Below are 27,004 nucleotides of genomic sequence, written 5' to 3' on the forward strand. Positions count from 1 at the left end.
AAAAAAAAAAAAAAAAAAAGAAAATGGACTAATACAGTATCCAATTTCAAGACTTACCATACGGCTGCAGTAATCACTATTGGGTGGTATTGGCAGAGGGATGGACACATAGAATGAAAGTAGAAAACCACACAATAAGCTCAGCTGATTTTTGAGAAAGGTTCAAAAGCAATTCAAAAGGAAAGATTGCCTTTTCAACAAATAATGCTAGAGCAATTACTCTTTCAAAGAGGGGAGAAGGAACTTTGAACTCAGTTCACGTCTTATACAAAAATTAAGGAAAAAAATGTATCACAGACTTAAGTGTTAATGTAAAACTATAAAAGTTGTAGGAGAAAACAGGAGATATCTTCAGGATCTAGAGCTAGGCAGAGAGTTCTTAGACTTGACACCAAAACATGATTCACAGACAGAAAAAGCAATAAATTGGACTTCACCAAAATTAAAAACATTTGCTCTGTGAAAGGCCCTGTTAAGATGAAAAGGCAAGTAAAGACTAGGAGAAAATATTTAGAAACCACATATCCAACAAAGGACTCATAGCTAGAATACACAAAGAACTCTTAAAACTCAACAGCAAAAAACCAAACAATCCAATTAGAAGATGAGTAAAAGGCATGAAGAAATATTCATCGAAGACATACAGATGGCAAATAAGCACATGAAAAGTTGTTCAACATCATTCATTAACCACTAGGGAAATTCAATGTGAAACCAAATGAATTATCACTACACACCCGTCAGAATGACTAAAACAAAAAAAAATTGACAATAACAAATGCTGGAAAAGATGGAGAGAAACTGGACCCTCATATATTCATTACAGCTACCCAAAAAAGTAGTTTAACATTTTCTTTAAAAACTAAACGTGCAACTACCACATGACCTAGCAAAGGCATTCCTGGATATTTATCCCAGAGGAATAAAAATACAGCCACACAAAAACTTTCATGTGAGTATAGCAACTTTATTCATAATAGTGCCAGAATGAAAACAACCAAGATGTCCTTAAAAGGGTAAATGATCAAACAAATTGTGGGATATCCATACCATGGAATACTATTTATCAGTAAAAAGAAATAAACCATTAACCCACACATAGACTCTCTGCATGAATCTCAGGAGAATTACGCTGAGTTTTTTTTTTTAAGCCAATTCCAAAAGGTGACATGCTATATAATTCCATTTATATAAGATTCTTGAAATGCCAGAATTATAGAAATGGAGAACAGATTAGTGGCTATCAAGGGTGAAGAAGAAGGTGGTAGTAGAAGGGAAGTGAGTATAGCTATAAAAGGCCAACATGGAAGATCCTTATGGTGATAGAAATTGTATTATGGCAGGTTTTTTTCTATATTTTACGATGCTTTGATATCCTGAGGCCTTGCAGAAGCAGGGAGGGACTGCCCCTCCCAGGTGAACAACTTGCTCGTGTGCACACCTTGGATATGCAGAGCAACCAATGCTGAGTTCTTATCTCCATCTGCCTGCTTTCATGGGCTCTTGCAGTCCAGGACACGATTCCCCAGGGCCAGGTACCTGACACAGAGGGACTCACCCATGTACCCCAGAACCTGCCAAAATTATTCAAACTTAATCAGTTCTAAGTGTTCTCACCCTGCTTGACACTGCCCTTCCTGGCTGTTTCTCCCTGGCTCCCTGTGCTTTCTGATCCACCCCGCACTTCCCCACCCACACTTCCCCACCCGCACTTCCCCACCTGCGCTTCCCCACCTGCACTTCCCCACCTGCAATTCCCCACCTGTGCTTCCCCACCTGCACTTTCCCAGGTGGCCCTACAGGGTGTGGCCTGTCTGCTCCTCTTGGGAACTGTGAGTAATAATCTTTCCAGTGGCAATCCTCTCCTAATTTATTGGCCACATCATATCTGAATAAAAACAAAAACTTGGGTACATTTTAAAACAAATGTTCTGTATCTTGACTGTATTAATGTTAGTATCGTAGTTGTGGCATTGTACTAGTCTGCAAGATGTTACCACTCGGGGTAAACAGGATCTCTCTGTAGTACTTCTTACACCCGCATGTGAGTCTACCATTCTCTCAAAATAAAAAGTTTAACTGAAAAAAAAAAAAAATGAAAGAAAATTAAAGCAAGCGCCTCATCTTTTTTCATCAATCCAATTAATTGGCGTTTCATTGTTAGAAGGCTTTTTAAATAGGGAATTAGGAAGTTTTAGCGAACAAAAGGAAGTACCAGAACACTGACTGTTCCCTACCACTTTCCAAATGAATCAACTACGGAACAAGTCATTAGTGGGAACTTTGGGTCAAAACAAAAAATTCACGGTTGGCAGGGAAGGGAAGCCTAGAAGAAGAAAAGACCAGCTCCTCTGCAACCAGGTGCTTTAGGCCACTATTTCTAATGGGATCACCTAACGACAGCTGATGTTTGCTTCCTGCACACCTCCTGGATGCCAGCACTGTGCTAAGTGTGGCACGTGCATCCTCTCAGACCGCAGCTCTGCTCCCTTGGGGCCAGGGTGTGGCAGGACAAAGGGGAATGTGGAGGGAAGGACCTTAAAAGAGGTTTGCTAATCCAGGCCACAGGGAACAAAGGCCCAGGGCTAGTTACAAAACCACTTTCTGCATTTTCAGTAAATCTCAGCTTAATGTATTTTCTAACAAAACAAAAAGGAGGAACACCTGGTGCCTTTTATCAAAACAAGCTCTGGTTCTGAAAATAAACCAATTCTGTGTGGCAGGACTCAAAGTCTGTGGTTATTTCTGCAGTCAGTAGCCCCACGATAGCAAAGCTCTGAGCTCAGGAAGCCAGGACAGCCGGAACAAGCTGCTGCCCTTGTTTCCTCATTCGCTTCATGGAGGCAGAGTTCCAGGAGGGGCAACTGCCTGAGGCTTTGGGCTGCCGCTGTCCTCCAGCCCATGGGGAAAGAGGGCAATTTTCCTGCCACCCGAAAAGCCCCCCACCACAGGTTCGGCTTTCTGAAAATCCATGTGACAGCTGTGCTCAGACGGGATATGCCAATGTCCCACGTTTTCACTTGATATTTGCCATATGTTTTTAACAAGATATAGTTGCCATCTTCACATGCTTTTCATAATGTGATTTTTAAAAATTCCTTGAGCACTATATAAAATGCAAGCTTGTTTGAACTTGTATCACCATTGAGATTCTTTTTCCTTCTCTTACTTTAGTAAGTAAAAGAATAGGACCTCGTTTGGAGGTTTGGGATTTTAAACTTATCCGTCCCTATGTTCCCTATACCCAGCCCACTGGCCCAGAGAGAAGCTGACCTCTCCTAGGATCCCCATAGTCCCTCATATTTGCGTTCGAGCATTTGAAACTCCAATTATTCAGAAAATTCCTATTACATTTTGGGCATATATAAATTATAAAGGTCCAGTTGTTTTTTTAAAAAGGTTCTTTTGTCTAATTAGTTTCAGAAATAGTGTTGAGAGAAAGAGACGTAGGGGGAGGGGGGAGCAGCAAAAACGGGGAAGTGGAGACTTTCAGGGCAGCTGGCCCATGTGCTGCCCGCACAGGCCGAGCCCAAAGCTGGCTTCCCAGCGCGCAGGGGCAGGACAGGGCAAAGGTTAAAGAAACATGACCCGGTGCCCCTCTCTGACTGGGCTCTGGATCCCAACTCCTCTGCCCCCTCATGGGCCCTGCTTCATCAGCCAGTCCCTCTCTCCTATGTCTACACCCCTCCCTTTCTGTTGGTTCCTTCCCATCAGCAACTAGACACACTGAACACTTTCCTACCTTTAACAAAGGGAGAAAAGGCTCCTGGGGTCATGGCATCCTCTAGCTCCCGCTATGCCCTGGCCTCTCCTCTTCAAACGTCATCTGCACTCTCAACCTCTAGTTGGCACCTCCCACTTACCTTGCAGGTCCACTCTATGCTTGCTTCTGAGCTTGCCACCAAGTTCACAACCATCTCCTTGCATTAAACCCAATGGACACCCTTCAGGCTCCTTTCACTTTGGCAACTTTGAAAATTACTCACCACACCTTCTTACAGAAATACACTTTTCCTCTTAGTTTTCTTTAATTTTCCACCTACCTCTCTGGATGCTCAGGCTTAGTCCCCTTTTGAGTGCCTCCTCCTCTGCCCATCCTTAACCAGTGACCCTCCACGGCAGTGGAGTCTGAAATGGCACAACCTCTCTTCTAGTCCCACAACCCTCCCTAGACAAGCCCAGTTATGCCCACGGTCCTTGCTATATGAGGATGGTGCCCAGATCCCTCTCCAGACCTTCGGTCCTAGGGCTCCGGTAGAGTCATACAAGCAGCTCAAACTCAAGGTGTTCAAAACTGACCCAAGAGTCTCCCTCCTGCCTCCACCCGACCTGGCTGTCTCCATTCCTGTCCCAGCAGAGAACACCAGCATCTACCCATGGCCAGCAAGACACCCTGTGGCACTCTCACCCTTCCCTTTCCTCCCCACTCCCCCGACTCCCAACATTCAACCCATTCTTGCCATCAAAGAATATACGTATTTGGGTTCCCATGTCCCAAGTTCCCACAGTCCCAGGATCCATGTACCGCTTCACATGTCCACTGTCAATAGCCTGGCAGAGGCTCTAGCTCTCATTCTGCACAAATTCACAGCCTCCACACACGCCCACCTGCCTCACTGCTTATCCTCCCCCGAACTGTTTTCCGTACCAACCAAGTGATCTTCGGAAAACACGAATCTGGCTAAGAGCCTCTTTTTTCTTAAAATCTCCCAATCACTCCCACCACCCTCAGAATAATAGCAAACTCCTTAGCGGCTATGATCTGGTCTCACCACTTGCCCATCCTTGTCTCTCACCTCTCACTTGATGGAGCCTGGCCTTCTCAGAATACTGGATTTCCAGTGCCTTGGACAATAGCTAAGTGGCCAATAAACATTTGTGAAACCAATGAGCAAATAAATGAATGAGCAACAGTCAGAAAAAGTTTCACTAAGGGGCTATGTAATCTGGGTTTTAAGGATGAGAAAAATTTTACTTAAAAGTTGGGGGGCTGGGTATAGGCATTTCAGAAATATGAAGAAGGTTTAAAGGTACAATGGTAAAAGTTCCTGCTTATTCTGGATGTGAGAAAGTGAGCCGTTCAATGGGGCTGGAGAAAGGATGAGTAGAAGGAAGTGAAACTGTAAGATACAATGAAATCATGAAAGCCATATCAAAGAATTTGGATTTTTATCCTATATGTGGTTCTCAGAGAGACCTCCTGGGGAGTGGCTCCTTGCCTGCCACTGAAACCTACGCTTATTATCATCAGGCCTTTGCTCTTCTAGAGATGCCCGAGGGTGGAAAGCACCTTCAGGCAGGAACTCTGATGCAGGGCCCTCCAGGGGACTGAGGCCCACTAAAGCTTGGGAATCCCTTACCTGGACTTTCAGAAAGAGTCACGGAGCCTGAGGTTGATCTGTCACTTCAGGGTTACTTTGCCAGGAAAGACTCCCATGGGTTGGGTGGGATTTCTTAAGAAGAGAATGGAGGAGGTCTTAAATTGTAAGGAAAAAGAATAAAATATCTCCTAGTCTCTCTGAGACCAGGACGCAGTTTAGCCTGGCAGCTCGCAATGCTTTTCTGAGGTAGGCAAGATGAAGTCAGCCAACAGCAAGATAGAGGGCTGGCTAGGAAGAGGTCTGAGCATGGACCTGGACCCCCACCACAGCTGTCAAGATCCTCTGAGTTTTAATATCTCATTCCCATTATCCCCCAAAGTCCCAGAAAGTTCTCATTAAAAGTAAGTTTGGTCTCAGCTGTTCTATGGGAAGCCATGTGCTACGCTTTCAATGTGCCCCCAGTGTTCACGTGCTAGAGACTTTATCCCCCATGCAACAGTGTTGAGAGATGGGACCTGTAAGAAGTGATTAGGTCCTGAGGGTTCTGTCCTCATGAGTAGATTAACAGTCTTATCCCGGGAGTGGGTTCCTGATTAAAGGATGTGTGTGGTCCCCTCCTGCTCACTCTCCCTTTCTTGCCCCTCTGCCTTCCACCAGGGGATGATGCAGCAATGAGGCACTTGCCAGATGCAGGCCCTTCGCCTTAGATTTCCCAGCCTCCAGACTTGTAAGAAATAAATCCTGCTCTTTATAAACTACTCAGTCTTAGGGATTGTGTTATAGCAGCACAAATGGACTAAGACACCATGGAGGGTCACAGAGGAGGGGGAGACGCAGGGAGAGCGGCGTCCAACCCCTGCACAGGCCAAAAAGGCCAGAGCAGCAGCTGCCAGGTGGGCAGGGAGCTGAACCCAGCCATGGGACAACCTCGCAGATGTCACCAACTAAAAAGGAGCCATGTGGTGGCAGGTGAGAAAGCTGGCGCTGAAGAACGGTGAGCATCTTCAAGGTGGTCTCCTGGGAAAAGCTCCAACACCTAGCAGGCTTCCAGGTATGGAAGGAAGGGAATGATCCGTGATTTTTAGAAGTAGGATGCAAGGGGTTCATGCTGTCAGAATTATCTGGAAAGCTAGATCTGAAAGATAAATCATCTATAAGGACTTCCCTTCAAAGCACTTACCCCGAGTTTCATCTTTTATTTATTTGCAACCATCATTGCCTGTCTTCCTCTCCAGACTGTGTGCTTCATGAAGGCAGAGCTGTGTGTGTTTTGCTCATCGCTGTTTCCCCAGCTCCTAGCTGGCACATAGTAGGTACTCAAAAAATGGGGTGGATAGATAAACAATTTAAAATTAAAATGTTCTGGAGTGTTTGATTCGTCTCACTTTCTCTATGTTGCCAACTTCTTTTTTTTTTTTTTTTTTTTTTAACCAAGAAAAGTATATTTTCAAGGAAAGGAAGACATGTCCTTTACAGAGAAAGAGTCATCTCATAAATATAGTGTTGCAGCTTCAGTCTCTGAGTTGTAGGCATTTATTTATTCATTTATTTATTTATTCAGAGACAGAGTTTCACTCTGTTGCCCAGGCTGGAGCGCAGTGGCGCAATCTTGGCTCACTGCAACCTCCGCCTTCTGGGTTCAATCGACTGTCCTGCCTCAGTCTCATGAGTAGCTGGGATTACAGGCATGTACCACCACGCCCAGCTAATTTTTTTGTATTTTTAGTAGAGATGGAGTTTCACCATGTTCGCCAGGCTGGTCTTGAACTCCTGACCTCAAGTGATCTGCCCACCTTGGCCTCCCAAATTGCAGGGATTACAGGCATGAGCCACCACGCCGGGCCATAAGCATTTATTTAGAAAGGCAAAGGAATGTGGGTGAAAGGTAAAATGTATATCGCTGGAAACACACCCAACAATGATTCTCAGTAATGTCTAGCTTGATGCCCCGCAGACACTGCAACATCCCAGAGTGGCTTATAAATCAAAGGTTACATTCTGCATACAGGCATTGTAGCAGGAAGTGCTTCTTACAGCATTACAATTCTTTGAAAACTGACCATCCACACAGGATAAAACCGCATGCACTATCTTTGGCAAACACTAGTCATCTATGACATAGAGTCACTACTCCGGGCACGTGGCATCACAAAGACGCACGAGACTCACCCCAACTCTGACTGCAAGGGGAGAGAAGCACCAGTCACTCCCAGATAGTGTGGGTACAGAACAGAAAAGGGAGGCTCTTTCAGAGAGGACTGCAGACATTGGAACAATAAATTGAGAAGTTTAGCATATAATCCCCAGCCCCCTAGCCTAAGAAGGCTCCCCTGACCCAGAGAGAAGGGAAGTTATTGAATTAAATTTTTATAAATGAACATTTGGCACCTTTTACCTCGAGCGGCGATGGGACCTAAACTCATTTTAAAGCAGTTGTGCTACTCAGGGTCACCAGTCCATCTGGTGCCTAACTCGCAGGGCTACATGGTAGCAGTACTTAACGGGCTCTGTGTGCAGGGAGAAATTAATCCTACAGCAGCTACAACAGACAGAGAGGTCTTGGCCCAATCCGCAGCAGGGCTTCCTCATCTGCTGGAGTTCTGTCTAAGCATCTCTGCAGCCTAGCCACCACAGAGCGCCTTGCACTTTGGTTTGGATGTTGACTTAATATGAAACTCCAGATAAAAGGAATGAGAAGTCTCTCTTCTCACCATGCCCTCCCCGCCTTCCTTGAACTTGGGGCCAGACCTCTGGGGAACGAGACGCTTGTCTGCACACAGTCCAGAGGCCAGCACCAAAAGGGGACTCCCACCTTTCTCCCTGTTAGGGCTTTCAGAGGGAGCCCGAGCAGTCTCTACCTCGGCCGTGCAGAGCTGGGTAATTACCGGGCGGATGAGCTCAAGCCCCTTGCCCTGCTCACCTCCCACTAAAATGCACGGCACAGCACAATCATGAAATGTGCTTATTAATTTTACTCATTTGACACTGCGCTCTTCTGCCCTGAGCTAGATGTTAGGAGAAAATGATAGGGATAGATTCTGCTCCTGTCAGACTTACCAAGACTTCCAGAAAACCAAACTATCAAAGGCCATCTGCCACCCACTAGCCAAGCAAGCAGGATGACCCTAAAGGTACAAACGGAATGCTAAAGATACAGATCAACAAAAGAGGGCATGGGCAGATGGGGAGACCCCTGCCCTGGGCTCAAGCTCCCTGCGAGCCCTCCTAGGAGAGTGACCCCTGAGCCCGTCCTCTCCCACAGCGGGAACTCCCAGTCCCTGCCTTGATTCATGACTTGCTGCTTCATCCCTAATTCATCAAAAGACACTTTGGCTTCTCAAATCAGGAACATTTTATTAGCTTCCCCAGAGTTTCGTGGCACAAAGCCATACCTAATGATTCTATTTTATGGAAAGTTATACATTCAAATCGTGCTTTGAAGTCAAACAGCAGGTAAGACTCAAATGTTTGTCAGAAAAGATTCCTTCACTTTTTCACTTTTAAAATGTTTGTGAGCTTTCAAACAGTTGGAAAGGGATGTGTAGCATTTGGACAGGCTCCTCCTTCCTTACCCGGGACACAGCACTGGCTGACCCAGTTCAGATCTGCCTTGACCACTGCAGTTCTCAAAGGGGGCTGATTCTGCCCAGCCAGCCCCTGCTCCTGGAGACATCTGGCTATGTCTGGAGACATTCTGGGTTGTCACCACTGGGGGAGGAGGGACAGGTGCTACTGGTATTCACTAAGGAGAGGCCAGGAATGCTGCTTAACATCCTATGAAGCACAGGATAGCACAAAGAATTATCTGATTGTCTTGCCCGAAATGTCAACAGTGCCGAAGTTGGGAAACGCTGCCTTGGGGCATCTTCTACTGGGCCAGGCATCGCATCCTCCTCACTGCAGGACATCAGACACTATTCTAATTGCTGTGGGAGGTTTTCAGTGTTGACTAATGAGATTCATGTTCTTTCACTCTTATGTATTCTTGGTACACATTTTCAGTGAATAAACACAAAATGTCACAAAGTGAGGAAAGTAAACCTAAGACCACCTTAGAATCTCAGAACACATGAAAATATCCACTGTTAATTAAACCTTCATAATGTTCCTCTGTACTTTGTAATCAGAATTTTACAGGTGAAGCAGAATTTACCTACTGAAACAACAAAATAACCAGTTCCAATCATCAGGACTACTGAACACCTGCACAGATGTCTGCTGAAAAGCAAGGAAAGTTCTCCACTAAATTGTGGTGGTGTGCTCAGCCACAGCGCTGGACTTGAAGGGAGTCTGGTCCTGATGATTCACCGTATCCAAAGACCGGGACTCTGTTACTTCATTTCTCAGAGCTTGGGTTCTCCTAATCAGCAAAGAGGCGATACAGCTACTTGCCCTCCCAGCCTTCCAAAAGCCCATGAGAGCTAAATGAGTTCACAGGTAGGAAATGTTTTAAACTATAAAGAGCCACACAGATGTAGGACAATGCCTTTACAATATTTACACATGCATGACAATACATGACAACCACCAGGAGTCGTTCATAGACTCTGGATCCTTTTCATGAAATGTCACAACCAGAAGTTGAAAATCAATGAATCTAACTCCTTAATCTTACAGAAGGTGAAAATGACCATCATAGAGGTGGTCAAGGCCAGGAAATGGCCCAGATGGGCTCAGGCCTTCTAATGCCCAAACCAGGATGCTCTCCAGACCCTCCCTTGATTAAGTTCCTAGAGGGAAGAAGCACATCTTACACGCAAGGGTCAGAGGGTCTTGGACACAGGACACATCAGTGAGCAAAATGTACACACTAGTATCTTGACTTACTACGTCATAGCCTGTCGGGGCTCGATTCCGAGAAGCCACCACCCCGACTCCTGTGATGGGATCCATTGACGTTTCTGGCAAGGCTTCTGAGAGGTCTTTGACTTCAGGCATGGTGGACTGGTCCTGGTTCAGCAAAGGAAAAAGAAAGCACAAAATTCAAACATAGCATTTACGTGAATAATATAAAGTCTCAAACAGACAGAACCAGAATCTTGGGGCAAATACCCTGAGGTCCACATACCTGAACTAGTTGAATGAGTCCTGACCCTATGTGACCCTCTCCCTAGGTCAAGAATTCAAATCACCTCTGGTCCCCACTCTTCTCAAGTTAGCTTTGAACACTGAGCTAACATGAGAGCTTGTCTCTACTCTCCGGAGGTAAGTTTGACTCAAACCCAAGAGCACATCATTCTTAACTCCGCCATCCAGCTGCTTGATTTCTGAACACATACCAGCACCTGCTCTGAAGACACGTCAGACATGGCTAAGCCTAACAACACATTTCCTCTCTCTCCCTTGCAATCTCTCCTATGGAGGCCTAGACTTCCAAACCCCCAGCCAAGGTTAGGCCTTCAGCAGGCACAGCTTTGCAAAGAAGCAAAGAATGTTGTAAACACAGAAATAAGAGTTCTGGGCTTGGGTGAAGGAATGGTGTTGGACTCCCGGCTCCATGACTGACTAGCTGGTGACTTTGAGTAAGCAATTTAACCTCATGGACCCTTCATTTTCTCAGCTATAAAATGAGGTCATGATACTGACCCTTGCAGAGCTGCTGTGAGGACCAAGAGAGTCAAAGAGAGTAGATGTAAACGAAAGGTCTGGAGAGGTCCCCGGTACACAGTAGGCGCTCAAAAAAGCACATAAGACTGGTGGGGTGTGGGACATACAAGTCCAGGTAACTGGTCAGAAATGTGATAGGTGTGACTCCCTAGGGGATTGGCAGATCCCTTTGTTGTGTTTTACCCTCGGGTCATGTGGGCACTTACTCAAAGCCAAATAGTAACAATGATCATAATTCTTGCTGGGCACTTTGAGAGAAAGGGAGGGAAAATGGAATTATTATTCTGCTGCTGACTGCCTCTTGATGTGAACAGAGGAGACAGGTAGAATATAGAGAGCACTGGGTCTGGGCAGCTGGAGTGGCAGTGCACCAGAAAGCAAATAAGAGAGACAACACCATATGTAAATGAACCTAAGTACTTTTAAAATGACAAGCAGTGAAAAAGAGCAAGTCAAATTCCACCTCCTTCTGCAGCAATTAAACTCCACTGGCTGTAGGTCTGCCAGATCTCTCAAGGCTGGTTACTGCTTCTAACACAAACCAAACACCCTACCTCACTAAGCAGGCAGGAGGAATATTCTTGCTTCTAGCCTAGAATTAGAAAAGGCAGAGGCCATTAAAAATGACTGCAGCCTCCTAAATAGGAACAATCAAAATGCCGTATGCAAGTCTCCCATGAAGTCAGTGGAACCCACAAAAAGCTCCGGAAACAGACTTGTCAGTGCAATGGAGCTGAGTCCTCGATCAAGGCTAGGAAGTGCCTGGCACAGCTGCAATTCTCTTCTGTTTACAACAAAAGCTTAACAAAGTTATGCTTTACCTAATTCTTCTGAAAATAAGCTTCTAAACAGCCAGGGCAGGGGGTATCACACTGCATCACCGTATCATTTTCTATTTTCAAGTTTCATATACCAGGCAGGTTTATCTGCATAAAACACAGGGCTTAGTGCTTCCTGCACACAGTAGGCATTAAGTAAATATTTATTGAGTGAATACACATGCATGTCCCCAATAAAGGTTTAGAATTAAATATCTGCACCTGCAGATCCAGAGCAGGCACTGATCAAAAGGGCTCAGTACTTGAAAAATCCCGTAGTATTGGTAACATGAAAATAACATTGCTGCAGTTTGCAAAATATTGGTACCTGCTGTTGGTTACCAAGAATGCTTTGCAATTAACAACTCATTAACAGAATGTACGAATTCTGCCAGTGCTAAAATATCACGCTGTGAATTTAATAAAGAACATGTGAGGTAAGTTTTTTTTTTTTTTAAGATAGTATGGACTCCACTATCAGAGAGAGAGAAAAGAAAGGGACAAAGAAAAAGGAGAAGAGAGAGGGAAGTGGGGGTAAGCATGAATAAGCAATATCTTATTTGCTGGTGGATTCATTGCCACAACCCCTGGTCACATCGTACCTCCCCGGTACAATGATGACAATGGCCCTCTGCCTGGAGCCCGCTCTCAACAGCAGGAGGGAGGGTCACCAGGCCCTGGAAGAAGCCATGCTGCTCCCACAACGCCCTGCGGCGGCCCAGGAGAAGGTTCAAAGATGGCTGCGGACGGCCCCCGGCTGAGGCAGACAAAGGAGCTGGGCCTGGTTTGCCAAAGGGCCCCGCAGAGCTGCTCGCAGAGCTGCTAGCAGAGCATCTTCAACGCCCACCGTTCTGTCTCCTTCCCCCCAGCTGCTGTGCCCCAGACGAAGGCGGCCTTTGTGAAATATGGACAAATGGCTCCGGGCCGCGCGCGCTGCGGCCGACTCATGGAGGAAGCGCCATCACCAACCAAGGCAGCTTTTAATGAGAAACGCCCAAGATATCCATGGCAGGGGCCATCACTCAAAGCCGCTTGCCCTGAATTACATATTTTCTGACTGCAAATTACTCTTAAAGGCGTCTCTACCGGCACTTCAATTGACCTTCCTAACAAAAGGCCATTTATTAACTAGTGCTCCACGTTTCCCAGGCCGCGGAGCCTCAAGCCAGGAAGGATGGCCCCGCGGCTGAGGACTCGAGGAGGCCATTCATGCGGGCCCTCTCACATCAAATCCTGAGGCCTACTTGCAACAACCCCAGGTTGTATCAACAGCTCCTCATCCAGCATCCATCTGTATCTCACAGTCCAAACTGCCCACAAAACACACTAACAGGTCTGTAGCATTTGGACAGTGCTTTGCAGCTCTCAAGAAGCTTTCTCAGGCTCCTTCCCAGTTGAAGCTCACATCAAACCTGGTAGGTGGCTGGGTCACCTCCCAGGAGTGGGACGGCTGGTCTTCCTCCCTGGGTCTGGTCTGTTTATCATTGTACTAGGCAGAAAGGCATCCAATTGAGAAAGCAGTTTCAACACTAATTATATTTTAAAATGCCAAAGCTTTTCTTTCTCTAGCCACAGCTCAATAAGTCAAGCAAGGGGGAAAAAGTACAGAAGGATAAAAGTAGCATGGGATTAATTTTCCTCGCACCTCAGTTTCAAGATTCAACATTCCCCTCATAAATAATTTACAACAATAAAAATGAGCTAAGGCCATGTTTGTGTAGGATGGAGGTAAATTTAGGCCTAATGAGGGAGATCCGAGCACCGCACAGGAGGGAATAGGTTGATCTATGGCACGGTGTGAGCAGGATCGACAGCTCACAGGGGCTCCATATCCAACTGGAAGTTGCAGGGCCAATCGGGAGGAGGGGGAAGCAAGATAGGGAAACTTGTGCCATCCCAGCTGTGGCTGCAAGGAAGGTCTCTATAGGGAACCTCCAAAGTGGACCCAGTGTTTTGGATGACAAGACAAATGTTGAGATTTTGCAGAACTATAGGATTGGGCCAATCTAAGTCTATTCTCAATACATGCTGGGTAAGGAATAAAGGTGGTGGGATGCCAGGGACTCAAACTGGACCTTGAGCAGGTCCTCTTACTTTCACCTCAAAGGTCATCAGGTCCCAGACGGTTCCATTCTGACCTCTCCCCGGAGTGGGCATACAGCCTCTGCAAGATCATTTCCAAGGCTGGGGACTGCAGAGCCTCGGTTCAGGCAGTGTTGTCTGCTCCTGAGAGGCTTCCTCTGCAAGGCAGGAGAGTAGCGTGTGTGTGTGTGTGTGCACATACACATTCACGTATGCACATATGCCCACATGTGTACGGAATGGGAAGGCTGGGGAGGGTTAAGGTGAAGTGTTTTCTAAGCCAAGAGGATTTTTTCCACCATGCCATACTCAGAGAGCACCATACAAACCACACAACAAAGCCAGGAGCAAGCTTGCTTCCAGCTTCCGCCTGCAGTGCTGCAGATAGCGCTTGGGGAGGCCCCATCTCCCGTCACTGCAGCACCTAGCACAAGACTGTCATCCCAGGTTCACGGAGAAATGAACTTTAACTATAAAGACCCTTCATACAGACGGCACACTGCTCCCTTGTAGCTGATCAAAGAATTACTACAACAGTGTGCTTAATCCCTGAAAGTCAGCAGTGCTGGGCTTAACTGATGCTGAACATTGTTTCGGAATCAAAGGCGTGCCTCCCGGCCCCAGTCTGGGAGAAAACTGAGCTACTGTATCACAGTTGAAAACTCAGGGGAACTTTGATATCATCTCTGTTTAATTTCCACGGCCCTCCTGAGCCTGGGGTTTATCTCGTTTTATCAACTCCTGTACTGAAATCAAAACGCAACTAACAAAGCTCAGACCTCTCTCCACCGAGGCCCTTCCAGCGGCGGGGTGTGGGCTGAGGAGTTTAAAGTGCTTTCAGGGAGCAACAACTGCAGGGGGCAGGGGGTGCTGCCTTCAAAGGAGGTGCTGTGGGCAGTGGGCCCACATTCCAGCCTCCCGCCATCTCGGCCTCCTGCCGTGGTGAGGCCGGCTCAGAAGTGGCGCCAGGGAGCGCTGCTGGTCAGGGCTGAAGGCATGACTGGCATACAACTTTTGAGGAGAGTAATTTCAAAGTATTAAAGGGGGGCAGGCTAAATTGGGCTACTGTAATTGAAATGACAAAAACCGTGGCTTAATTGCATCCCTACAGAAGGGCAAACTTGTGATCAGCTTGCTTGAAATCCAAAGTCAAGGGCACCAAAGACAAAAACTGCCTGCTCACATCTACCAGCTTCCAGGGCTGAGGAAGGGAAAAGAATAAACATTTCATTCGCCGTGGGAAACGCCACAAGAGCAGGTGGCTGCTGGAAATGGGTTGTCCCCCAGTAAAAGCTGCTGCTCTGGCCTTCATAGAGAGGGTCTTTGCCTGTCTCCCAGCCGCAGCAATGGTCTGTAAGAATCCATGCCCACCTCTGGTGCCCCAGGATTACTGACACCTTTCTGCTGGCAAATTGCAAGCAAGGGTCAGAAGGACAGGCAAGCGACTGCCTGTCCCCAAGGAGGGAACCTGTGGCCAGGCCTCACCAATGCACACCACACACACAAACCCAACCACCTCCTTACAGAAAGGTGCAGAGACCTACCTCCTCAGAAGGCTGAGAGCTGGGGCCAGTGTCCATGCCGTGCCCAGTTAAATGGGCAGCTGGCTTTGGGGTCACCTGTGGGGGACAGTGCACAGACTTGAGAGGCTGTCACTGTGGAGCTTCAGGATGGCATCCTGACACCTTCTGAACTTTAGACAGATTACCTGCTGACCAGTCAGCGTCAAATCACTCTTGACAAATGCTGCTGGACATAGTCAGGTGGCAACAAGTCACTGGCTGCTAGAAGGACTGCTAAGTTGTTGGGCAACTAAGGTAAATATTTTTCTAAGCTCTCCTAGATCGCAAATAATTTTCCAGCTAGGGAACTAACAATTGTGAGCACTTCCTCTTCCCTGAAACAGAAGAATCCAGTGTATGCACATGTCTATTCAATCTGCCCTATGCTTAGATTTCTATTAACCATTTGATTACCAAACATGGATTTTGCATAAACCACATGAGGCAGGACTAGGGTTCAGATTGCTGCAACCCTTAAGGTGCAATGGTAGGTTCCAGGATTCACTTTCCAAAAATAAATCCAGGATCAAGTTCTATAGCACTGTCCTGGCCAAAGCCCCGCCCCTTACAGGCCTGACTCTGCGCAAACCAGGGAACATCACTCGAGGGTAGGGCATTCTCTAGTACACTGTGGGTACCACTTGCTTGCCCATGATTACTGCAAATGAGGGTAGTCCGTGTCCACTCCCATCAGGTCTTGCTGGATAGTGTCATATTGTCCCCTGTAGAGAAGGAAAAAAAAGGACCCTAACAGAAGGCAGATGCCTACAAATGAAACCATCCCCAGGGCCCCAAAAGCAATGGTTCCTGAGTGTTTGGTGATAGGAGTCACAGCTTGCCCTGAGGGGTGCAGTGCTCAGAGTAAAAACACTTAATATCATCTCAGTGCCAGGCAAATGGGGGCCCCTGCCAGAATCATCAGAATACCTGTCTTCAGGCCAGCCAGGCCACCACACCCCTCTCGGACTTTCACATGGGTCTTGAGAATTTTTTTTTCATACATTTGGTCATCTAATCATTCTACCCATATGCTAATGACTTCCAAAATACCTCCAAGCCAGGCTTTTCTCCTTAGACTCAGAGGTGTCTGTCTGGTGTCTTTGCCCACATGGCTCAGGAATACTTCAAATTCGGCTGACCTTGCCATCTTCCCCCTGAAGCATCCTCCCACATTCCCGGTCCCTACGGGGGCCTGGCGTATGAACAGTGAGTCCACAAATGAGTACGGAGCCACTTTGGCTAAGCACTGGGCTACAATAATGAGATGGAAAGTCCACATTCTGGAGTGGGAGTTATCCAACTTTAGCATGTGCAAAAATCACCAGGAGAGGTTGTGAAAACAGACATTCCTGAACCCCACCCCTATGATACAGATTCAGTAGGCCTGAGCTGGTCTAAGAACATGCATTTCTAACAAGCTCCCAGCTGACACTAAAACAGCTGGTCTACAGTCCAAAATTTAAGTACAAGAGAGCAGGTACTCATCAGGTATTTGATGAATGAATGAAGGAATGGATAGATGAAATGAACCTAAAGGTAATCTTCCATGGAGAAAAGAATGAATGAATGGATGAAATGAATCTAAAGGTAATCTTCCATGGAGAAAAGCCTCAGAATCAGCCCTCCAGTCTCCCCCTCCTTCCTCTTGACAGTTCAGCCAAGAGCACCAGGTTCCTCCTCTGCAGACACCCACCCCACCATTTAAAACCAGGGTCATGCATGGGCACGGTGGCTCACGCCTGTAATCCCAGCACTTTGAGAGGCCTAGGCAGGCAGATCACGAGGTCAGGAGTTTGAGAACAGCCTGGCCAACATGGTGAAACCTCGTCTCTACTAAAAATACAAAAATTAGCTGGGTGTGGTTGTGAGTGCCTGTAATCCCAGCTACTCGAGAGGGTGAGGCACAAGCATCACTTGAACCCAGGAGGAGGAGGTTGCAGTGAGCTGAGATGATGCCACTGCACTCCAGCCTGGGTAACAGAGCCAGACCCCATCTCAAAAAAATAAATAAATAAGTAAATAAATAAAATCAGGGTCACAGCCAGATGCAGTGGCTCACGCCTGTATTCCCAGCACCTTGGGAGTCCAAGGTGGATGGATCACAAGGTCAGGAGTTCGAGACCAGCCTGACCAATATGGTGAAATCCTGTCTTTACTAAAAATACAAAACTTAGCCAGGCATGGTGGCATGTACCTGTAGTCCCAGCTACTTGGGAGGCTGAGGCAGAAAAATCGCTTGAACCTGGGAGGCAGAGGTTGCAGTGAGCCAAGATCGAGCCACTGCACTCCAGCCTGGGTGACAGAGTGAGAGTCTGTCTCAAAAAAAAAACAAACAAACAGGGTCACATCTTCCATTCCCCTCAAACCTCCTCCAATTGCCCAGCCAGACAGGTGCCACCACTCAGAATCCTGACATCATCCAAGCATGTAGTCTTAGCACACATATGTGCATACATGCACTCATGCACACGTACACATACACACAGCCTTGCCTCTCAGAAGGCTAGAACACGCTTTCCCTAGCAGACCATAAGTTACTCAAAGGTGTGTTATGTCCACCACAATGCCCACCTCACAGTGGGTGCTCAACAAATGGATTATGAATGGGGAAGGATAAACAAACAAAATTCCTATCCTCTCAAAATTGCCAAGTTTCACTGGATTAAGGAGGGCACATAAAGAGGCGAGGGCACATAAAGGGGCAGGGGCACATAAAGGGGTGGGGTAATAGCAGAACTGTCAGACCCCTTCCAATGAAAGCCCGGGGTCTGGGGTCACTAATGCCTCCATGCAGGACACACACCATGACCCTAGAGGTTAGCCACTTGCAGAGGAGGGGGGAAGGGACTGCAGCACTTCCAGGGGATTCCAGATTTAGATCTAACTCAGTGCAGCCAGGCTGGATGTGGGCCTGTCAGGGGCCAATGGGTATCTAGGCTGGCTGCAGGAAGAATGCCCTGGAGGGCTTGTAGAAGCACAGCTTTCCCATTCCCTATCCTCGGTTCTCATTTAATTGGTTCAGGCTGGGACTGAGACTGGAGAGCACACAGCCAAGGAGAAGCTCCACAGTGCTGGGTGATAGAGCAATGAATAAGACACGGAGCTCATGGGCTGTGGGAAATATCCCAAGAGAAAGGGACTGCAAAGGAGGGGACTCTTCCTTTTGCCTGGTCAGGCAGGGAGAGGTGAGCAAAGAACTGGCCTCCCTGAAAGATGGGGGTGTGTGGAGTGGTGAAAGTCTTGCAAGCAGAAGACACAGCCTCAACAAAGGCACCGTGGTGGTGTGAACACACAGGGACTGCTCGGGGAACTGCGAGGAGCAGATGGGCTCTGAAACAAGCTTATAAAATGCTTAAGAAAACAAATAAACAAAACACAATCAAACTGAACTAAAAAACCTGTCTGCACTTCTCTGCTGTTTCTAAGATCTAAGCAATGATGTTGAGCTACAGGAAGGGGCACCCCAGTGGTCTAACGGAAGAGATTCCCAGGCCTTCCGTTCATGCTTCCCCGCCTGCAACTGAACATTTCTCCAATCAAAGCCCCTTCCTTCACACCTCCATGGGGCCTCCTTATGCTGTTAGCTTCAAGGGTGGAATGGCAGGCAGAGCAGAGGAATGGAAGGGGTGCACCCCTTTGGAGTCCAAGGGACCTGAGCTTGAATCCCAGCTCTGAGACTTACTGCATAACCTTAGGCAAGTTAAACTAAACTGGGCCTGAGTTTCCATCCCTACAAAACCGGAATATCAAATAATATTGTTTCTACAGGGTTATAATGTGTAGAAAGCATCAAGAATTTGCAGCAAAAGGCAATCAACAGAGTGAAAAGGCAACCTATGGAATGGGAGGAAATATTTGCAAATCTTATATCTGATGAGTTAATATGTTTATCTATAAAGAACTCCTACAACTCAACAACAAAAACAAATTCCTTAATTTAAAAATGGGCAAATGCCTTGAATAACAAGTCTTTCCAAAGACAATACACGAATAGCCAACCAACACCCAAAAAGATGTTCAATATCACTTGCCACTAGGGAAATGCAAATCCAAACCACATCTCACCTCATTACGATGGCTACACCCAAAAACAAACAAACATGCAAACAAAATAACTGTTCACAAGCATGTGAAGAGACTGGAAACTTTGGCACTCTGCTGGTGGGAATGTAAAATGGTACAGCCACTATTTTATGGAAAACAGTGTGGTGGTTCCTCAGAAAATTATAAATAGAATTACCATATGATTCAGCAATTCCACTTCTGGGTATCTGCACAAAAGAATTTAAATCAGGGTCTCAAAGACAGTTGTAGACCCATGTTCAGATCAACATTATTCACAATGGCCAAAAGACAGAAACAACTCAAGCATCCATCTATGGATGAATAAACAAAATATGGTACACATATTCAATGGAGTATTATTCAGCCTTAAAAAGGAAGGAAATTCTGAAATATGCTACAACATCATGACCCTTGAGGACAGTATGCTAAACTAAATAAGCCAGTCACAAGAAGACAAATACCGTATGATCCACTTCTATGAATACCTAGGTTAGTCAAACTCGCAGAAACACAAAGCAGAATGGTGGTTGCCAGGGGTGAGGAAAGGGGGAAATGGAAAGTTGTTTTATGAGCACAGAGTTTCAGTTTTGCCAGATGAAAAGTTCTGCAGCTTAGTTGCACCACAGTGTGAATGTGCGTAATGCCACCAATCTGTGCACTTAAAAATGAGCAAGATGGTCAATTTTATGTTATGTGTATTTAACACTTTTTAAGAAAGCATCAAGAACTGTAGGTCTCTAATTTTGGTAAGCAGAAGTATAACCCAAGGTGTCTGCTAAGCATGCAGATTCCAGGTCCCGTTCCCCAGAGATTCTGATTCAATGAAGTCTGAGTATGAGGTCCTAGAATCTGCATTTTCATCAACACCACAGGCATATTTAGCACATTATGAACTCATTTATTTCTCTCTTCTAAAAGATCAGGGGATATTCTTTTAAGTAATCTGCTCTGCTGATTAGAATCTGTTTTGTGTGTGTGTGTGTGTGTGTATGTGTGTGTATGTGTAAAGAAAGAAAGAACAAACTCATGTTGACTCCTGCCACAGGTCCAACAAGATAGCGCGCCAGTCCTAAGGGAAGTAGGAGCTACAAAGCTACTATGTGCAACCCCTGGGCTCCAGGCCCACAGGACTCTCACATTTCTGCCTGGACAAGCTCCGCATCTCGCCAGACGCGTGTCAAGTAAACCAAATGCATGCCCACAGGATGTCCCCAACAAGGAAGGTAATATCAGGCACACTCTGCAGTGGCTTTGCCTCCCAGGCAGCTGGAGACAGGAGACTTGACTCTGGCAAACCCACTGCAACTAGTGCAGACAGCACAGGGAAGCCACGATTCCCAAGGGCAGCCCAGCAAGTAGAAGGCCAAGGAGAGCCGGGGTTGAGGGGTGGGTGGTTGGGGAAATGCTGGCCAGGGTGGGCCTCGGTGAGAGACAGAGCAGCCTGGGGAGAAGGAGCTTAGTCAAGAAACCCAGGCCTCCCCTCCACAACCCAACCTGCAAAGGAGGCTCTGCAACACAGTGTGCTCATCCTAACCACATCCAGCCATGTAGTCATTTGTTATCTTCATCATCATCATAGCACCTTCAACTTTTCCCAGGCTTGACTCCAGCACCATCGTTATTTTGCAGTGTGGAAAGGGTGTCTCCTTTTGAGTATGGAGCACTTCCAGCAAACTCAGACAGAGGGGCCTATCCCCCCAGGAGCAGATCCTCCATGAAATGGATAGAGACTACACTTCTCCCTTACCCCTTCCAAGGCCCTGAGAGGGCATCCAGCAGTGTGCTCACATGGTGGCGTGGTTCTGTAACATGTACAAACACAGGATATTCTTGTGTTCTTTTTCTTAAAGCTCTCCCCCCAACAAACTGTATAAACATCGGACCTGAAAAAAAAACACCACGATCTGCTGCTGGATGCTGAATCGTACTTAAATTTCATGAGGAGCCCCACCTCGTACAGTACCCAGTGCAGTCACATACATTAGCTCCTTCAGCCTTCTTGACTGATTAGCTTTATGGGGTAGGCTTTATTCTTAAGACACTTTTACATTACGGAAATGGGAATTCAGAAAGTTTCTGTGACTCACTTAGGGTCACTTGGGGTCCAGGAGGTAGCCGGAGAGTCAAACTCGAGCTCCTAAATCCAAGTCCAGTGTTCTTTCTACTATACCATCACTTCCTGGGTGTCCTGTTAAAGACTAAATAATAGGCCAGGCGTGGTGGCTCATGCCTGTAATACCAGGAATTTGGGAGGCCAAGGTGGGAGGATTACTTAAGCTCTGGTGTTCAAGACCAGCTTGGGCAACATAGCAAGACCCCATCTCTACTAAAAATAATAACAATTTAAAAAATAGCTGAGCATGGTGGCAGGTACCTACACTACTTGGGAGGTTGAGGTGGGAGAATCTCTTGAGCCCAGGAGTTCAAGGCTGCAGTGAGCCATGATGGTGCCACTGTACTCCAGCTTGGGTCACAGTGAGACACCCTGTCTCAAAAACAAACAAACAAACAAAAGCTAAAAAAAACAAAAAAAAAAAAAAAAAAAAAGCAAGAAACTCTAAAAATAAATAAGCTACTCCTCTCATTCATCCGTTAACAAACCTCTCATAATAACCCTTACCGTTTACTGACTTCTTGCCATGTAGCAGGCACTGAGCTAGACCTTTCTTGCAGTATTTCATTTATATCACACCATAATCCCATGAGATGAATACTATCATTAGTTTCACTATGCAGATGAGGAAACTGAAACTCAGAACTAAGTTCAATAATTTGTCCAAGGGCACAAAGTAAGTAGGAAAGCCAAGACTTAAGCTGAGGTCTAATTCTAAACTCCCTGCACATAACCAGGGCACAATATTCCAGTTGGAAGTGGTAAAAGGCCCCTAGCAGGATGGAGACAGGGCAAGGAAAATGCCTTGAGCCTGAATGAGGAGTGTGACCTAAAGCCTAGGAGGGAATGAAAAATGTGGATTACAGATGATAAGTTTAGGTTCAAATGAACCAGTAATCGCCACATCAACTGCTTCCCAGTGGGCTTGGAGCCCGGGTCCCAAGCAGAAGCAGCTCTCAGAGGCCCTATTTAAAGATTCTGAGCCTGGTACAGTATCTCCAAGTACCCCACATGATTTCCAACGAGCAAGAAAGGTGTCACCATCTACTGTAACTAAACATCCTGGCACACTGAGTTTTTCAGCTAGTCAAGGCTTCACAGAGCTTATCTTTTTAACTTTCTAAGCTTTCTGGTGCTGCTGATAAGATTTCCTAGCCCTGTTAAAACGAGATGAGATCCAGCCAGCTGTCGAGAAATGTACAATGAGATTATACTGAGAAGGAACCACGAGAGACAAAGGCCCCTAAGAGGAGCTGGTCTGCTGTCTGCTTTTGTGGCAGCAATTGGAGTGGGCTCTGGTTCTTGGGTGGGGGCAGGGAGCAGGGAAGGGGTGACCGCCATTTGCCTTTTGCCCTGCTGTGGTCTTCCTCAGTGCCTTGCGCAAGAGGCTGTTGAGGGGCAGGGAACAGAAGAGTCTCATCTTTCCTGGTGAGAAGGGCTGCTGATTTAGAACAGTTGTGCGTTGGTAACAAAGAGGACAAAAGATGCTCTAGGGTCTACCCCGTTCCCTGGTGCCTGCCTCTGAGGATGTGATGTCCCCTGGTGCCATGCCTCAGCTCTTGTCCCAGCCCCTGCTCCTCGCATCTCGCTGGTGCTGGAGTCACTGTAGAGTGCTCGACGTGCCCACCATGTTCCTGGATGGGTGCTGTGGGTCAGGGTACCCAAGGCTGTCACCTTGCAGACAGGTGCCAGAGGGTTTAGATGTCCTCTCTGCTGTGCCCAGATCACAGAGGCAGTCATGCCCCAGGGGCAGGTGCACGTTGGTCTGCACCCACGTGACCACAGAGAGCAGGACCCCAGGCCAGGCCAGTCAAACGACTGACTGTCCCCAGTCTGTGCCCAGGTGGGCCGCCTCCCTCTCACGCGGGCAAGGGTGGCTCTCCACACCCCTCACCTGCCCGGGCCTTGGGGGCGCTGCCGGCACTCGGGTCCCCCAGCTTCTCCCGCGCTCTCGCCGCCAGGCCGAGCCCGGGCACCGGCAGCCGCGGCGCGCTCGGGCTCGGCAAAGGCCCGCCCGGGCCTGTCCCCGCCGCAAGGTCGGGCCGGAGCCCGCAGGCCTCGGCGCGGCCCGGCCTCCTCCCGATGCCGCTCCGCCCTCGCCCGGGTCCGGCCGCGCCGGCCGCCCTCCTGGCTGCAGGGCCGCTCGGCCGAGCTTCCGCGGCCGCCGGCCTCACTTAACTGTTCCCCGCTGGGCGGCCGGCGGGCGGTGGACTGCCGGCGGGCGGCGGGTCCCGGCTCCGTCTCACGCAGAACAGCTTCTCATCGCCCGGGCGGCGCGGGAGGGGCCGGGGCCGGGCCCAGGCGGCAGGAGTCCCCGGCGGCGCAGCTCGAGCGCCGAGCCTCACCGGAGCGGCGGCGGCGGCGGCGGCGGCGGCGGCGGAGGGGCGGGGCGCGGCCTGGCGGCGGCGGCGACAACAGCGTGGCGGGCGGTGGCGGCTCCCTCCGCGGGCCGCGGCGGCTGGCCGGGCTCCGGGCCTCCCGCGCTGGCCTGGCTTCCGGATCGAGGGAGGAGGGCGCCCGGCGCCCGAGGCTGGCTCAGGCAGGAGGAGGGAGAGGGAGCCCTGGCGTCCCGAGCCCGCGCCGCCGCCCCGGCGGGCACCCCGCCTCCCCAGCCTCCCCCTCGGCCCAGCCCGTCAGCTCCAGGCAGGGCCCCGGTGCGCCCACCCGGGCCTCCCCGAGCCCACCGGCGACCCCAGTCCAGCCTCAGGTTCCCGGCAGCCCCCGGCCTCTGGAGCCTGGGGCATCGATGGTCTCCGCCCCCAGACTGGTCTTTTCCAGGGACCCTCAGCCCGCTTAGCTCTCGTAGGCCTCGCCGTACCCAAGACCAGTCTTCCGCTCAACTGCAGATCCCTGGAAGCCCCCAGGCCCTCAGGATAGAAGTTGGCCCCTTCTAGGGACTCTCCGCCCACCCAGCCATTCTAGGCTTCACTGAACCCTAGAATCCTTCAGCTCATCTTCCCCCACCCACCAGCTCACCTAAGGTGAGCTCAGCCAGTCGTCTCAAACTAACCCCAAGTTCCTAGCAATTCTCAGGCCTCTCCTTATGCTGGTTAGATGATTTATCCCCCGAAGCCTAGAGTCGGATTTCTGGGGCCAGCCTCAGGCACGCATGTAGAAGAGGTTTTTAGCTGGAGTCCTACTCTGCAGTACTTGGGGAAAGGCATAAGCCAAGGATAAAATGGAGCTGGATGGTTGGGGGAGGGTCCAGAGCTTGACCCTCCGCTAGAGTGGCTGGCAGGAAAGGCGGACTCTGCGCCTTAACCAACCATGCCCCCACATGGCCCAGCCAAGCACCCCAGGCAGAGGCCAGCGTGTGCAAGCTTTGAAAGGTTTCTTGCCAGGAGGCTGGAGCATTCATTAGCAACTGAGGACCGTGCAGGAGTGATCAGCATCGATTTGCTAACGCATTGAGTCTCATTTTCACACATTCTAGGCTTTTCCATAATAGCTGTTTGATCCTAAAGAAAAGGGCTGCAAGCAGAATGGGCTGTCAGGGGGAAACATCCTGTAGGGAAGCCATGCACTTGTGCATTCCCAGTGTCTTCACTACTCAGAAATGCCACGGGTTCAGATGGCTTTACAGCAAGCCCTATCATTCCATCAGGGCACAGATCACCCCTATGTTACTTAAACTGTTACGCAGGAAAAATAAATAAATAAAAGAAACAAAAAAAATTATTTCATTTCCCAAGTTTAGCATAACCCCGATACCAAAATCCAACAGACAATACCAAAAAGAACTGCCGATTACTAACCTAGAACACGAGTCCCCAGAGAATTTAATATTTGGTTTTTGAAAATGGGCTTCTGCAGGCAACTTGAGAAAGTGCTGCATGCCGTTTATAGTGTACCTTTTGGAGAATCACGATAAGTGTTCGTATATTAAGGAAGGCCTCTGTGAAGTCCAGGAGTAAAGAAACCTGTTTGGTTTGTTTAACCTGGCATTTCCCAAACTCATCTGAGCCAGGACCACCTTCTAAAGCTCACTGACAAATCTTCAATATGTGAACCTCCACTATAGACCAACTCATTTTAGTATATAGTAGTTGTAAAACTCTTAAATAAAATTTTAGCCATTTGAATCCAGTTTACTATTAAAACAACTCAAAACCCACCATGATCAAGCAAGATTTATTCCAGAGGCACAAGAAAAATTCATTAGGGAAGTTGCAAATTCATTGCATTGTTAAAGGAAAACAAATTACAGGATATTATCAATGGGATAGATGCTTTAAAAGTATTTTATAAACTTCAAAACTAAGGCCCATAAATTTCTAAAAACTCTTAGTAAACTATTATAGGAAGAAAGTTTAAACTTTTAACATGACAAAGTTTATCAGAAGCCATGAACAAACATATTTAATGGTGAAACACTAAAGGTATTATCATTTAAGTCGGGGTCACAAGGATGCCTGATATAATGGCTAATTCTAGAATAAAGCCAATGCAATAAGATAAGAAAAATAAATAAGAAATATACATATTAGAAAGGAAGATATAAAATTGTCATTATTTGCTTATGATTTAAGTGTTTCCCAAAAAAGAAAAATAAAAAAGAATCACTTAAAAATCACAGAGACTTTGGTAAGGTGATCAGTTATAAGATAAACACCAAAATCAATGGTTTTCCTGAATGTTAAGGGAGAAGGCTTCTCCTCCTCCCTCTTCTCCTTCTCTTTCTCTTTCTTCTTCTTCTTCTTCTTTCTCCTTACCCTGTCTTATGGTGCTGAAGGGAGAAGCCTTCTTTTCCGTATAGAGGGACTTCCATTAGAATAAGACTCCTGGCCTCTCTCCACTCTAAGGGAAGATGAGTGAATTTGGAAAAAGTAGACAAGAATAGATGCTTCTGAGTTCTCTTTTTGGATTCGGCTGACTGCAGAGAGCAAATATTTCCATGTGCTCTCACTATGGGGTAAGTGAACCTGTTTCAGAGACAGAGTGATACTATTGTCCTGCACCACCCGTCACTATAGAAATAAATCTACTCAAATCAGGGAGAAATATAGCAAGCCCACTTAGCTACAGATCAAAAGCTACTTTTTCCAGTCAGCTTCATCAAAAATTAAGGTAGTATTTTTGTCTTATATCTCTTTCCTGTGTCTATGCCCCAGTTTGTTCCAAACTTAGAATAGGGAGGGAGGTATTACTTATAGAGACCTCCAAATACAACACTAAATATCAGTTATTTCCGTTTAGGAAGTGTGATGGAAAAAAAAGCAAATTCACATTAGCAATGAATACTGTAAAGTATATACTAGGCATAAGCTTAACAAGAAATGTCAAGGTCCATGGAAAGAAAACTATAAAACCTGACTGAAGGAGATAAAAGAAGATCTTAATAATTGGAAAAATATAACAAATCCCTGGGCAGGAAGTCTCAACAGTGCAAAGATGCCATATCTCCCCAACTCACTTTATAAATTTAGTAAAATTCAG

At 47.4% G+C, this 27,004-nt stretch overlaps 1 protein-coding gene across 5 annotated transcripts in view; it reads right to left on the reverse strand.

Moving 5' to 3' along the window:
- MVB12B (multivesicular body subunit 12B) overlaps positions 1-23,919 on the reverse strand; it is a 185,586-nt gene extending 161,667 nt beyond the window's left edge. For 3 of the 5 annotated variants that reach the window (XR_001886135.1, XM_017874743.1, XM_017874746.1), the window contains exons 1-2: positions 15,373-15,576; positions 10,149-10,271 (exon numbers count right to left, since the gene is read on the reverse strand). Coding sequence is in view for 4 of the 5 variants with exons in the window: in XM_017874743.1 (XP_017730232.1) it covers positions 10,149-10,271; positions 15,373-15,408 (159 nt within the window). In the remaining variant the exon portion in view is untranslated. Of the gene's footprint in view, positions 1-10,148; positions 10,272-11,749; positions 11,813-15,372; positions 15,577-23,747 lie in introns of those variants that run through there. The other 2 variants (XM_017874744.1, XM_017874745.1) reach the window with 2 other exon arrangements.
- Positions 23,920-27,004: the final 3,085 nt, after the last annotated feature.

Source organism: Rhinopithecus bieti, unplaced genomic scaffold (genome assembly GCF_001698545.2).
Source record: "Rhinopithecus bieti isolate Rb0 unplaced genomic scaffold, ASM169854v2 scaffold_7967, whole genome shotgun sequence".
Taxonomy (NCBI): domain Eukaryota; kingdom Metazoa; phylum Chordata; class Mammalia; order Primates; family Cercopithecidae; genus Rhinopithecus; species Rhinopithecus bieti.